The 15,574-nt window shown below is 44.4% G+C and overlaps 1 protein-coding gene across 1 annotated transcript in view; it reads right to left on the bottom strand.

Annotated features, from left to right (window-relative positions):
- LOC115173226 (triple functional domain protein-like) overlaps positions 1-15,574 on the bottom strand; it is an 84,263-nt gene that overhangs the window by 53,012 nt on the left and 15,677 nt on the right. The window contains exons 3-5 of the mRNA XM_029731143.1: positions 5,968-6,042; positions 1,959-2,073; positions 48-240 (exon numbers count right to left, since the gene is read on the bottom strand). Coding sequence (XP_029587003.1) covers positions 48-240; positions 1,959-2,073; positions 5,968-6,042 — 383 coding nt within the window. The remainder of the gene's footprint in view (positions 1-47; positions 241-1,958; positions 2,074-5,967; positions 6,043-15,574) is intronic.

Below are 15,574 nucleotides of genomic sequence, written 5' to 3'. Positions count from 1 at the left end.
GGCACACCAAATCTCTGCAATTGAATAAAGAAAAACAGTCATTTTACCTCAAATTCGAACTTGGAGCTGCCGAAGTTGGTGCGTTGTTTCTGCCAGAAGTTGTCTGGTTTGATGATGAGCGCTATGTGAATACAGCAGGGGAACGACTCCTGGAGGATCTTCAGTAGAGGTTTGATACTGTCCCATTTACTGCCTCGCATGTCTACTATGACTGTGAAGCCATGCTGGATCACCTCCTCACTGGACCGGGGGAGGGAGGAGGAAGGGTGGAGGGAGGGGGTGGGTGGAGGGAGAGGGAAGGTGGTAGCGAAAGATAGTGTGGAGGGAGGTGGGAGGGAGAGAGAAGGTAGGAGGGGGAGAGGTGGTAGCGAAAGAGTGAGAGTGGGAGGGTGGGAAAGGGGAGGGGGCAGAGAGAAGTGGTAGAGACAAGGGGAGGGGGGTGAGTGGGAGGTAGAGAAAGAGAGGAAAGGGAGGAGGTAGGGAGGGAATCAAAACAAACCATGAGATGGAGATGACGCATTTTCTGTACTGTGTAAAGCACATTTAGCATGCACTGCGGCGCGGACGCGCACACAAACACAGTGATTTCCAGCCAGATAAGAAAAATCTGCAGCCTAACACTCAGCATAACGACCAAAACAAAGCAGAAGAGACTGAATCCATCACCAGCATCAAGACCGGAGTTAAACTAATCTTCTCCCACTGCACCATACATCCTGCATGGCGAGTAATAAACAGCCTCTAGTCATCCCTCCCTGTCTTTTTCTCTATTCCCTCTCTCTGCGGACCACAACACTCAGCCCCAGAGAGATCTCTCTCTCTCTCAGGAGAATACTCACTCTGAAGGATCTATCCTTCATCTCTCACAATCCATTATTCCCTCCTAAGACTCTATTTCTGGATTCCTTCTCTTTCTATCCATCCTTTCCTCCTCTCTAACATCTGTCTGTCCATTTGTTTGTCAGCTAAAGACAGTCTGCAAATGTTTTCCAGGTAAACTAAAGATAAAACAGAATTCTGACTCCCTATACACTGAAAAGAGAGGGAGAGAGACAGTGAGAGGGAGAGATAGAGAACACACAAACACAGAAATACATTATACAGAGGACAGAGTGAAAAAGCTGAGAGAGATCTACATCTCATTCACATAGAGAGCGAGAAGAACCGTTAAGAGATTTTTGATGAGGAGAGAGAGAGAGACGTACCTAGAAGGAGACAGCAGCAGCGTAGACCTACTCAAACTTAGCCAACAACTACCACTGAGCAGATACAGCAACCGTACTGCCTCTGCTGCTGCGACACTGTTGTTCACACACACCTCCCCGCACATGCTCTCTCTCTCTCTCTCTCTCTCTCTCTCTCTCTCTCTCTCTCTCTCTCTCTCTCTCTCTCTCTCTCTCTCTCTCTCTCTCTCTCTCTCTCTCTCTCTCTCTCTCTCTCTCTCTCTCTCTCTCTCTCTCTCTCTCTCTCTCTCTCTCTCTCTCTCTCTCTCTCTCTCTCTCTCTCTCTCTCTCTCTCTCTCTCTCTCTCTCTCTCTCTCTCTCTCTCAATCCCTTGCTGTCTCCCGCTCTATCCTCTTCCCCTCGCTGTCTCCATCCCTCACTCCCTCCTTTTCGGTTCCCCATCCTTCTCGCTATCCCTCCCTCCTCCTCGGTCCGACTCTCCATCTCTTCATCCATCTCTCTCTCTCTCCCTCTCTCTCTCTCTCCCTCTCTCTAGTGACAGTGTGGAGGAAGGGTTCTTGGCAGCAGAGGAGCTGCAGCAGGTATTCTGGCCCACAATATCCCTCTCTTTGTTTTCATCACCCCATTTTTCTCTTCCTCCCTCCCCTGCTCTCTCTCTCTCTCTCGTGTTTGGTTAAAGATCTGAATCCAAGAGACTAAACCAACCATACAAATATACACACAATATGTACACATGCAGATACTGTACACACACAAAGACACAAACACACGTACTTGGGGATGCCAGCGAGGTACGCTATGAGTCTTCTGAGGTCGTCGGCTCGTATTCTGTCATGGTTACTGCGTGAAGGAAACGTTAACACTGGACCACCGCGTCTGTCTCTGCCCCCTGGAACACACAGGATAAAACAGTCAACTTACAGAGTGAACACACACACACACACACACACACACACACACACACACACACACACACACACACACACACACACACAGGATAAAACAGTCAGCTTAGAGCACAGTGCAGCGTACACACACACACACACACACACACACAGACACACACACACCTCCTGGTGAACATAGACAGAAACAGAGAGTTATATTCCCATGAGTATGATCATGGCACACAATTCAGTAACAGGTACTCAGAGGCAGGGGAAACATGATTTTTATCAGGATAACTATATAGCAGTATACAGAAATATAGAAGTATTTCTATAGAAACCCTGTAGTCATTTCTTTGATTATATCAATGTGTTATGTAGACCTAATTGTATCTGGATACACAATCTATACCACCCTCCACCCCCACATTTCTTCATATTTCAATACCTCCGGACTCATTTCCTACACCACCCTCTTCCTTTCACCCTTCCTCCCCCAAACACTCCTCTCCTTTCAAAGCCAATTACTTTCCAAAATGCATTGATGGGAAATGGTTATGACAGAGAGTAACTAATCACTATAGCAACCAGTCACTCAGACCCTCCTCTCTCTTCCTCTCTTTATTTCTCTCTCCGAGTCATACTTCTGTTTATTATGGTCTGTCAGTGACCTTGGCCACACACAGGAGGAGAATGGAGTCAGACAAAAGAGGAAGAGGAATAACACATAGACACAAACACACAGTCATAGACACACAGTCATAGACACACAGTCATAGACACACAGTCATAGACACACAGTCATAGACACACAGTCATAGACACACAGTCATAGACACACAGTCATAGACACACAGTCATAGACACACAGTCACAAACACACAGTCATAGACACACAGTCATAGACACACAGTCATAGACACACAGTCATAGACACACAGTCATAGACACACAGTCACAGACACACAGTCACAAACACACAGTCATAGACACACAGTCATAGACACACAGTCATAGACACACAGTCACAGACACACAGTCACAGACACACAGTCATAGACACACAGTCATAGACACACAGTCATAGACACACAGTCACAGACACACAGTCATAGACACACAGTCATAGACACACAGTCATAGACACACAGTCATAGACACACAGTCATAGACACACAGTCATAGACACACAGTCATAGACACACAGTCATAGACACACAGTCACAAACACACAGTCATAGACACACAGTCATAGACACACAGTCATAGACACACAGTCATAGACACACAGTCATAGACACACAGTCACAAACACACAGTCACAAACACACAGTCATAGACACACAGTCATAGACACACAGTCATAGACACACAGTCACAAACACACAGTCATAGACACACAGTCATAGACACACAGTCATAGACACACAGTCATAGACACACAGTCATAGACACACAGTCATAGACACACAGTCATAGACACACAGTCACAAACACACAGTCATAGACACACAGTCATAGACACACAGTCATAGACACACAGTCATAGACACACAGTCACAAATACACAGTCATAGACACACAGTCATAGACACACAGTCACAAACACACAGTCATAGACACACAGTCATAGACACACAGTCATAGACACACAGTCATAGACACACAGTCATAGACACACAGTCATAGACACACAGTCATAGACACACAGTCATAGACACACAGTCATAGACACACAGTCACAAACACACAGTCATAGACACACAGTCACAAATACACAGTCACAAATACACAGTCACAAACACACAGTCACAAATACACAGTCACAAACACACAGTCACAAACACACAGTCATAGACACACAGTCATAGACACACAGTCATAGACACAAACACACAGTCACAAACACACAGTCATAGACACACAGTCATAGACACACAGTCATAGACACAAACACAAAGTCACAAATACACAGTCATAGACACAAACACAAACACACAGTCACAAACACACAGTCATAGACACAAACACAAACACACAGTCACAAACACACAGTCATAGACACAAACACAAACACACAGTCACAAACACAGTCACAAACACACAGTCATAGACACAAACACAAACACACAGTCACAAACACACAGTCACAAATACACAGTCATAGACACACAGTCATAGACACAAACACAAACACACAGTCACAAACACACAGTCATAGACACACAGTCATAGACACAAACACACAGTCATAGACACAAACACACAGTCACAAACACACAGTCACAAACACACAGTCATAGACACAAACACAAACACACAGTCACAAACACACAGTCATAGACACAAACACAAACACACAGTCACAAACACACAGTCACAAACACACAGTCATAGACACACAGTCATAGACACAAACACAAACACACAGTCACAAACACACAGTCATAGACACAAACACAAACACACAGTCACAAATACACAGTCATAGACACAAACACAAACACACAGTCACAAACACACAGTCATAGACACAAACACAAACACACAGTCACAAACACACAGTCATAGACACACAGTCATAGACACAAACACAAACACACAGTCACAAACACACAGTCATAGACACAAACACAAACACACAGTCACAAACACACAGTCACAAACACACAGTCATAGACACAAACACAAACACACAGTCATAGACACACAGTCACAAACACACAGTCACAGACACAGTCACAGACACAAACACACAGTCACAGACATAAACACACAGTCACAGACACAAACACACAGTCACAGACACAGTCACAGACACAAACACACAGTCACAGATACAAACACACAGTCACAGATACAAACACACAATCATAGACACAAACACACAATCATAGACCCAAACACACAATCATAGACACAAACACACAATCATAGACACAAACACACAGTCACAAACATAAACACACAGTCACAAACATACACACAGACACAAACACACAGATAAACACACAGTCACAAACATACACACAGTCACAAACACACAGTCACAAACATACACACAGACACAAACACACAGACAAACACACAGACAAACACAGTCACAAACGTACACACAGACACAAACACACAGACAAACACACAGACATACAGTCACAAACAAACACACAGACACAAACACACAGACACAAACAGTCACAAACACAGTCACAAACAAACACACAGACACAAACACACAGACAAACACACAGACACAAACAGTCACAAACAGTCACAAACACACAGACAGACACAGTCACAAACTCAGTCACAAACACACGGTCACACAGTCACAAACACACAGTCACAAACACACAGTCACAAACTCACAGTCACAAACACACAGTCACAAACACACAGTCACAAACACACAGTCACAAACACACAGTCACAAACACAAACACACAGTCACAAACACACAGTCACAAACACACAGTCACAAACACACAGACATTTGTTCCTCCTGCTTCGGCGCGATGAGAAACATTGAACACTAAAATAGTCGAGAACTGGCAGGAACAACAGACGAGAGGTCAAAGGTCAAGTGTCTGGGGTCTGACCTCTCAGTAGCCACGGGTCACAGCTATAATTACACACACTCAGAGAGAGAGAGTGCGTGTGTGTGTGTGTGTAATTCCATGCCTGGGAGCTGTAAGTGTGTAAAGCTCTAAGTAGCCAATGTGTCATGTTCCATTAGCTTTGTTTATGAAGAAAGAAACAAGGAGGATTCTCTCTCACACACACACACACACACACACACACACACACACACACACACACACACACACACACACACACACACACACACACACACACACCACACACACACACACACACACACACACACACACACACACCTGATAGGAAGGCAACTTTTTCCTTCAGAATAGGCAACACCTCCATCGCTCTCATGTCTTCATTTCTGCGAAAACCTGGAGAGAGAGAAGAGAGGGAAAGAGAGAAGGAATGACAGAAGGGTTAGGATCAAAAATCACATAGAAAGATGACAGACAATTATTATTATATATATATATATATTTTTTTTTTTTTCTTTTTTTTTTCAAATCCTCTCTTCTTCCTTCGAAAGGATTCAGGAAAAATAGGCCTAGTTTTATCCACCTTGTTTAACAATTCAAATGTCTGAGTTGGTATTTCTAACTTGAGAATACGTTGATTTTGTCAGCATCATAGTGAAAGAAAGAAGTGTTCAGAATGGGAACATAAAAAAACACCCAGAGAAAAGTATTTAATGTAGAGGTGATGACTAAAGGCGAATAAACTATAAGCTATACAAATAAAGACTGACACTCCATATATAAACTCTCAGTCATTTATTGGGTAGATCACCAATGTTTCGGCATCAATGTGTTTTCTTCAGGGCAATGCCATGAATGCTTGAACCAGGTTATGTTGACAAACAGTGCAACTAGTGCAACCAATGACAATAGTGAGGGGTGTGTCATAAGCACTAAGTTAATTAGAATGAACTGAGAGAAACAGACAGAAAACAACAGTTCAAGGCACATTGAACACAATAGGCCACTGTCATCATATGGAAACATAATGAATATTGTACATAATATTAGCATCAACATACATCACTGTCCAATTCAACTTCACATAGAAATGTAATTGTTTCCCATTTCATTGTTTTGTTCCATGTAATCTTTTGATCCAACCATAATGCATAATAAGTATCATCAACAGGGGGAACTTGTTCATAAAAAGGGCCTGAGATCAAAGTCAATATTCAGACCACTAGGGGTCAATGTTTTTAGAAAGGATATCCAGTAAGTAATGTAATGATTATGTCTGGCTGGATTAACTGTTGAGGAGTATAAGGCAAGAGAAAACAAAACAAACAAACAAACAAACAAACACACACACACAAAGCAGTGAGGCTATAGAAATAGGAACTCCCACTGTAACAAAGATCTGTTTTCAGGTTAGAAAGGGAAGTGTTAGCTGTAGGCAGTTTATTCCTGGTCATGTGTTGACCGAATGAGACCACTACCTGTCCTTCACTAAACCGTCAAATATAACCTCATCATATCCCGCAGGAGTGGGGTTAGGGTTAGCCCTCTATTTCTCTCACTCGCTGTTCCCCCCCTCTCTATTTCTCTCACTCGCTGTTCCCTCCCCCTCTCCATTTCTCTCACTCGCTGTTCCCTCCCCCTCTCTATTTCTCTCACTCGCTGTTCCCTCCCCCTCTCCATTTCTCTCACTCGCTGTTCCCTCCCCCTCTCCATTTCTCTCACTCGCTGTTCCCTCCCCTCTCTATTTCTCTCACTCGCTGTTCCCTCCCCCTCTCCATTTCTCTCACTCGCTGTTCCCTCCCCCTCTCTATTTCTCTCACTCGCTGTTCCCTCCCCCTCTCCATTTCTCTCACACGCTGTTCCCCCCCCCCTCTCGATTTCTCTCACTCGCTGTTCCCTCCCTTCTTCCCTCTGTCCCTGCAGACTCATACATCTGTGTCCTTAGAGTTATCCAGGACAACACACACATTAGACACAGAGAGAGAGAGACGGAGAGAGAGAGAGAGACGGAGAGAGAGAGAGACAGAGACAGAGAGACAGAGAGATGATGTCATTACTCTCTTTTGCAATGTTACAGCGCCTCACAGAGGAGTAAGTGAGCACAGACACACACACCTACCCAGACACACACACACCTACCCAGACACACACACACCTACCCAGACACACACACACCTACCCAGACACACACACACACACACACACCCAGACACACATGCCCACCCAGACACACACACGCCCACCCGGACACACACACACCTACCCAGACACACACACACCTACCCAGACACACACCTACCCAGACACACACACACACACACACACCCAGACACACACGCCCACCCAGACACACACACGCCCACCCGGACACACACACACCTACCCAGACACACACACACCTACCCAGACACACACACACCTACCCAGACACACACACACACCTACCCAGACACACACGCCCACCCAGACACACACACGCCCACCCGGACACACACACGCCCACCCGGACACACACACATCTACCAAGACACACACACTATGCACACTCATTATAGAACGAAGCGTATATCGTGTTGCTATTCCTGGGCTATACATTTAGAGCTTGGGGGCGAGTACACACACACACACACACACACACACACACACACACACACACACACACACACACACACACACACACACCACACACACACACACACACACACACACACACACACACACACACACACACACACACACACACACACACCTGGGGGCTGGTAGAATACTGCATGGCTTGCCTCCCCTCACAGGCATTGTGGGAGTGTTTATGGAGATAATCCTCCTATGTCTGAGGTGACAAGAAAATAATGATCTATTGTTTACTCTCATCCTCTCTCTCTTTCCATCCTTCTCTCATGTCTTTCCTTCTGTGGGGGGGTATAAAATCAGATTCAAACATCAGATTGGAACTACGCATCAGCTCATTGCACTAACATGGTCTTAAATGGTTGTGTGTGTTGATCGGACACTGATGAGAAGTGTGTGATGAAAGTTTAAATGGAGAATATGAAACACTTTAACAAAGAAACAAAGGATCAAACAACTGTTACAAAACAGCTCAACAACTGCCCAATAGTAATCTTATTTCACAAGTAAAATGACTTTTTATGTGCATTTGCACAGTTGATTTCTGTTAATTGCTCTGTGACGGCACTTGGGGAACCTCAGGTAGCCTAGCGGTTAGCGCGCTGGACTTAAAACCAAAAAGTTGCAACATCGAATCCCCGAGCTGACAAGGTAAAAATCTGTCGTTCTGCCCCTGAACAAGGCAGTTAACCCACTGTTCCTAGGCCATCATTGAAAATAAGAATTTCTTCTTAACTGACTTGCCTAGTTAAATAAAGGTCAAATAAAAAAAAATCTAAATAAACTGGTGGCATGGGAATCAATGTGACTGAGTGGACTGCAAACATTGTACACATGTTCAGTATTTTAGGGCATGTAGCTATCCTCTGAAATAGTTTTGCAACAACATGCTCTGTTTGACACATTAACCCATTTTGGATCATTTACAAACGTCCAACGAAAGGGTGATAAAAGCCTATAGCCTTCACTCATGTGAAATGTGCCGATCATGCCAGCTGTCTTATCCACAGGAGGTTGGTGGCGCCTTAATTGGGGAGGACGGGCTCGTGGTAATGACTGGAGCGGAATCAGTGGAATGGTATCAAATACATCAAACACATGGTTTCCACATGGTTTCCACATGTTTGATGTCATTCCATTTGCTCCGTTCCAGCCATTATTATGAGCCGTCCTCCCCTCAGCAGCCTCCACTGGTCTAATCATAATAATAACACAGTCATTTTGTCATTTTAAATATGAGATTTAGGGATGGATCGATCAGGAGATCATGGAACAAACACACCGTCAGCTGTCGAATTCAATGACTATCTTTACGGTGTGTGTGTGTGTGTGTGTGTGTGTGTGTGTGTGTGTGTGTGTGTGTGTGTGTGGTAGGTAGGTAGTAGAGATTATAATGTTTTGCAGTGAAAGACTTGTAGTTCTCTGCGAATTCACTAAACTGTTACCGTATAGTTCCTCAGAGCTCTAGCCCTCCAGTACGCAATTATAAAACACACACAAACACATCAGATGGGAGACTAGCGACCAGACTCGGACAGGCTCCTAATAGTCTGCCTGTAGGAAGCAGGAGTATCTGTGTCGCTGTGCTCCAGACCGTCTTTCCATCGGTGTGTGTGTGTGTGTGTGTGTGTGTGTGTGTGTGTGTGTGTGTGTGTGTGTGTGTGTGTGTGTGTGTCTTCCTTGGCCCTGCTCTGTATTCCATAATAATTCCAGTGTTATTTCTAGTGTGTTATGACCTGAGCTCCTCTATATTTAGCTGCCCCTGTGGTGAGCTTCTGGAACACTTTCTACACTCCCACAGCCATACTCAGTCAGGGGGAGGAAGAGGTGTGTGTGTGTGTGTGTGTGTGTGTGTGTGTGTGTGTGTGTGTGTGTGTGTGTGTGTGTGTGTGTGTAGGTCATTGGGTCGATAATCCCCCTGTGCATTTTGAGGATTAGGAAATAAAACAGCTAATTGCTTTAAATACAGTGCACACACACACACACACACACACACACACACACACACACAACGCATCCTACTGTGTTTCTCACACACATCTTAACACAACTTCTGTGACCAGCTGGACACTGGCCAGAATCCATAGGATCGCCGTAACAACTGCACACACACAGACAATATCTGATACAAAGGGCCACAAAGAGAGAGATAGAAAGAGACAGATGTATAGAGAGAGAGAGAGAGACAACAGAATGAGAGAGAGTTGAGGATTGATGGAAGCAGCTGAGAAGTGACAGACAGGATGTACGAGCAAATAAAATGAGTGAAGGAGAAAAGAAGGAAGGAAAGTAAAAACCCTGCAGACGATGATGTCACCCTGACTCAACCACAGCAGACGGACGAGGACGGCGGGATGGTCATTTTCTTCCCCCTCTCTGTCCTCTCTCTGTCCTCTCTCTGTCCTCTCTCTGTCCTCTCTCTATCTACCTTAACCTTCACTTTACCATTCAAAACCAAAGAGGTGAGAGTGGAATAGTGCATCTCAATACTCTAAAAGAGACTTCCTCTCCTGATCAAAGGGTGAATCTGAAATGGCTCTTATTTCCTATATACTGCATTACGTTTGGTCAGAGTACCACTATAACATATACAGTACCAGTCAAAAGTTTGGACACACCTACTCATTCAAGGGTTTTTCTTTATTTGTACTATTTTCTGCATTGTAGAATAATAGTGACAACATAAAAACTATGAAACAACACCTATGGAATCATGCAGTAACCAGAATATCAAATATATTTTCATTTTTTTCAAAGTAGACACCCTTTGCCTTGATGACAGCTTTGCACACTCTTGGCATTCTCTCAACCAGCTTCACCTCGAATGCTTTTCAACAGTCTTGAAGGAGCTCCCACATATGCTGAGCACTTGTTGGCTGCTTTTCCTTCACTCTGCGGTCCAACTCATCTCAAACCATCTCAATTTGGTTAAGGTCGGGTGATTGTGGAGGCCAGGTCATCTGATGCAGCCCTCATCACTCTCCTTCTTGGTCAAATAGCCCTTACACAGGCTGGAGGTGTGTTGAGTCATTGTCCTGTTGACAAATGATAGTCCTACTAAAAGCAAACCAGATGGGATGGTGTATCGCTGCAGAATGCTGTGGTAGCCATGCTGGTTAAGTGTGCCTTGAATTCTAAATAAATGACAGACAGTGTCACCAGCAGAACACCCCCACACCATCACACTTCCTCCTCCATGCTTTACGGTGGGGACTACACACGTGGAGGTCTTCCGTTCACCTACTCTGCGGCTCACAAAGACATGGTGGTTGGAACCAAAAATCTAAAATTTGGGCTCTTCAGACCAAAGGACAGATTTCCTCCAGTCTAATGTCCATTGCTCGTGTTTCTTGGCCCAAGCAAGTGTCTTCTTACTAGAGGTCACTCTGGGTCTTCCTTTCCTGTAGTGGTCCTCAGTAGAGACAGTTTCATCATTGAGCTTGATGGTTTTTGCAATTGCACTTGATGAAACTTTCACATTTCCTGACATTTGACTGACCTTGATGTCTTAAAGTAATGATGGACTGTCGTTTCTCTTTGCTTTTTTAAGCTGTTCTTGCCACAATATGTAATGGGTCTTTTACCAAATTCTGTATACCACCCCTACCTCGTCACAACACAACTGATTGGCTCAAACGCACTATAAAGAAAATTAATTCCAAAAATGTATTTTAACAAGGCACCCCTGTTAATTGAAATGCATTCCAGGTGACTACCTCATAAAGCTGGTTGAGAGAATGCCAAGAGTGTGTAAAGTTGTCATCAAGGCAAACGGTGGTTACTTTGTAGAATCTCTAACATAAAATATACTTTGTTTGTTTAACACTTTTTTGGTCACTACAAGATTCCATATGTGTTATATCATAGTTTTGATGTCTTTACTATTATTCTACAATGTAGAAAATTGTTAAAAAAAAAAAAATGAAATGAGTAGGTGTGTCCAAACCTTTGACTGGTACAGTGTGTATATATATATATATATATAATAAACCTACCATTAAAATTATAAACTGATCCTTTTTTTGTAAGTGGGCAAACGTACAAAATCAGCAGGGGATGAAATACTTTTTTCCCCCACTGTACATGCGTACAGAGGGGGTTTGAGTAGGTGAACGGATGACCTCCACATGTGTAGTCCCCACCGTAAAGCATGGAGGAGGAGGTGTGATGGTGTGGGGGTGTTCTGCCGGTGACACTGTCTGTCATTTATTTAGATATATACTGTCACGACACCGACGGATGGTGGCGCCCCTCCTCGACCGGGCGGCGCTCGCCGGCCTACTAGCTGCCATCGATCCTTTTTGTTTCACTTTCTGTTGGTTAGGTCTAGGTAGGCACGCACCTGTTTTGGTTTAGTTATTAGTGGGGGGGTTATTTAGTCTAGCAAGGTATGTCTGTGTTTGTGCGTGATTATTTTCGTCAGGTTGTACGTCTGGGGAACAGGTGTTTTTTCCCTTCTGCCTGTAGGTTTTGTGGCAGTGTGTTTTGGGCTGCGTCCCTACGCTGTGTAAAAAGAAACGAGTGTTCACGGACTTGTGTCTCCTGCGCCTGACTTCAGCCCTCCTGCTTCCTTGAGCATTCTGACATATACATACACACACACACACAGTTGAAGTCAGAAGTTTACAAACATTTATTTTGGAGTCATTAAAACTCGTTTTTCAACCACTCCACAAATTTCTTGTTAACAAACTATAGTTTAGCAAGTCGGTTAGGACATCTACTTTGTGCATGACACAAGTATTTTTTCCAACAATTGTTTACAGACAGATTATTTCACAAGTTTACATACACTAAGTTGACTGTGCCTTTAAACAGCTTGGAAAATTCCAGAAAATTATGTCATGGCTTTAGAAGCTTCTGATAGGCTAATTAACATCATTTGAGTCAATTGGAGGTGTACCTGTGGATGTATTTCAAGGCCTACCTTCAAACTCAGTGCCTCTTTGCTTGACACCAACATGGGAAAATCAAAAGAAATCAGCCAGCGGTTTAGACATTAATGGCTGTGTGTTGTGTTATTTTGAGGGGACAGCAAATTTACACTGTTACACAAGCTGTACACTCACTACTTTACATTGTAGCAAAGTGTCATTTCTTCAGAGTTGTCACATGAAAAGATATACTCATATTTATGAAAATGTGAGGGGTGCACTCACTTTTGTGAGATACTGTACACACATATATATACTGCTCAAAAAAATAAAGGGAACACTAAAATAACACATCCTAGATCTGAATGAATGAAATAATCTTATTAAATACTTTTTTCTTTACATAGTTGAATGTGCTGACAACAAAATCACACAAAAATAATCAATGGAAATCCAATTTATCAACCCATGGAGGTCTGGATTTGGAGTCACACTCAAAATTAAAGTGGAAAACCACACTACAGGCTGATCCAACTTTGATGTAATGTCCTTAAAACTAGTCAAAATGAGGCTCAGTAGTGTGTGTGGCCTCCACGTGCCTGTATGACCTCCCTACAACGCCTGGGCATGCTCCTGATGAGGTGGCGGATGGTCTCCTGAGGGATCTCCTCCCAGACCTGGACTAAAGCATCCGCCAACTCCTGGACAGTCTGTGGTGCAACGTGGCGTTGGTGGATGGAGCGAGACATGATGTCCCAGATGTGCTCAATTGGATTCAGGTCTGGGGAACGGGCGGGCCAGTCCATAGCATCAATGCCTTCCTCTTGCAGGAACTGCTGACACACTCCAGCCACATGAGCAGTCTAGCATTGTCTTGCATTAGGTGGAACCCAGGGCCAACCGCACCAGCATATGGTCTCACAAGGGGTCTGAGGATCTCATCTCGGTACCTAATGGCAGTCAGGCTACCTCTGGCGAGCACATGGAGGGCTGTGCGGCCCCCCAAAGAAATGCCACCCCACACCATGACTGACCCACCGCCAAACCGGTCATGCTGGAGGATGTTGCAGGCAGCAGAACGTTCTCCACGGCGTTTCCAGACTCTGTCACGTCTGTCACATGTGCTCAGTGTGAACCTGCTTTCATCTGTGAAGAGTACAGGGCGCCAGTGGCGAATTTGCCAATCTTGGTGTTCTCTGGCAAATGCCAAACGTCCTGCACGGTGTTGGGCTGTAAGCACAACCCCCACCTGTGGACGTCGGGCCCTCATACCACCCTCATGGAGTCTGTTTCTGACCGTTTGAGCAGACACATGCACATTTGTGGCCTGCTGGAGGTCATTTTGCAGGGCTCTGGCAGTGCTCCTACTGCTCCTCCTTGCACAAAGGTGGAGGTAGCGGTCCTGCTGCTGGGTTGCTGCCCTCCTACGGCCTCCTCCACATCTCCTGATGTACTGGCCTGTCTCCTGGTAGCGCCTCCATGCTCTGGACACTACGCTGACAGACACAGCAAACCTTCTTGCCACAGCTCGCATTGATGTGCCATCCTGGATGAGCTGCACTACCTGAACAACTTGTGTGGGTTGTAGACTCCGTCTCATGCTACCACTAGGGTGAAAGCACCGCCAGCATTCAAAAGTGACCAAAACATCAGCCAGGAAGCACAGGAGCTGAGAAGTGGTCTGTGGTCCCCACCTGCAGAACCACTCCTTTATTGGGGGTGTCTTGCTAATTGCCTATAATTTCCACCTGTTGTCTATTCCATTTGCACAACAGCATGTGAAATGTATTGTCAATCACTGTTGCTTCCTAAGTGGACAGTTTGATTTCACAGGAGTGTGATTGACTTGGAGTTACATTGTGTTGTTTAAGTGTTCCCTTTATTTTTTTGAGCAGTATATATATATATATATACACACACACATACATATACACACACACATACTCATTGTGTATCAATTATTACTTTTCTATTATTTGATCTATTTTCATTCTCTCTGCATTGTTGGGAGGGGCCCGTAAGAAGCATTTCACCGTTAGTCCACACCTGTTGTTTACGAAACATGTGACAAATGACATTTGATTTTATTTAAAAGGAACCTGTTGCTATTTCAGATGGGTAGGTGCTAAGTGGGAACATTGGAACGTCCCCACCCTAAATCCTAACCTTAACCATTAGCCTTACCTAAACCTAACCTTAACCCTTATCTTAACTGTTATCAATTTAAACTTCAGTGGGGTACGTCAGAGTTGGAAGTCCCAAGGATGCGGTTTAGACTTTTCCATTTCAGATGCATCCAAAAAGTTTGGCACCAATCGGCATCAACAACATACCTGTCAGCTGGATGAGGGCGGAGCCTGTCTGAGCATACTGCCACACGTGATTGGTCATCAGTGATGTTATCCTCCCCCAGTACCAACACGTCT

This window comes from Salmo trutta, chromosome 34 (assembly GCF_901001165.1).
Source record: "Salmo trutta chromosome 34, fSalTru1.1, whole genome shotgun sequence".
In the NCBI taxonomy this organism is placed as follows: domain Eukaryota; kingdom Metazoa; phylum Chordata; class Actinopteri; order Salmoniformes; family Salmonidae; genus Salmo; species Salmo trutta.
The sequence above is the reverse complement of the archived record's forward strand: the minus strand, read 5'-3'. Positions and strand labels throughout refer to the sequence as shown.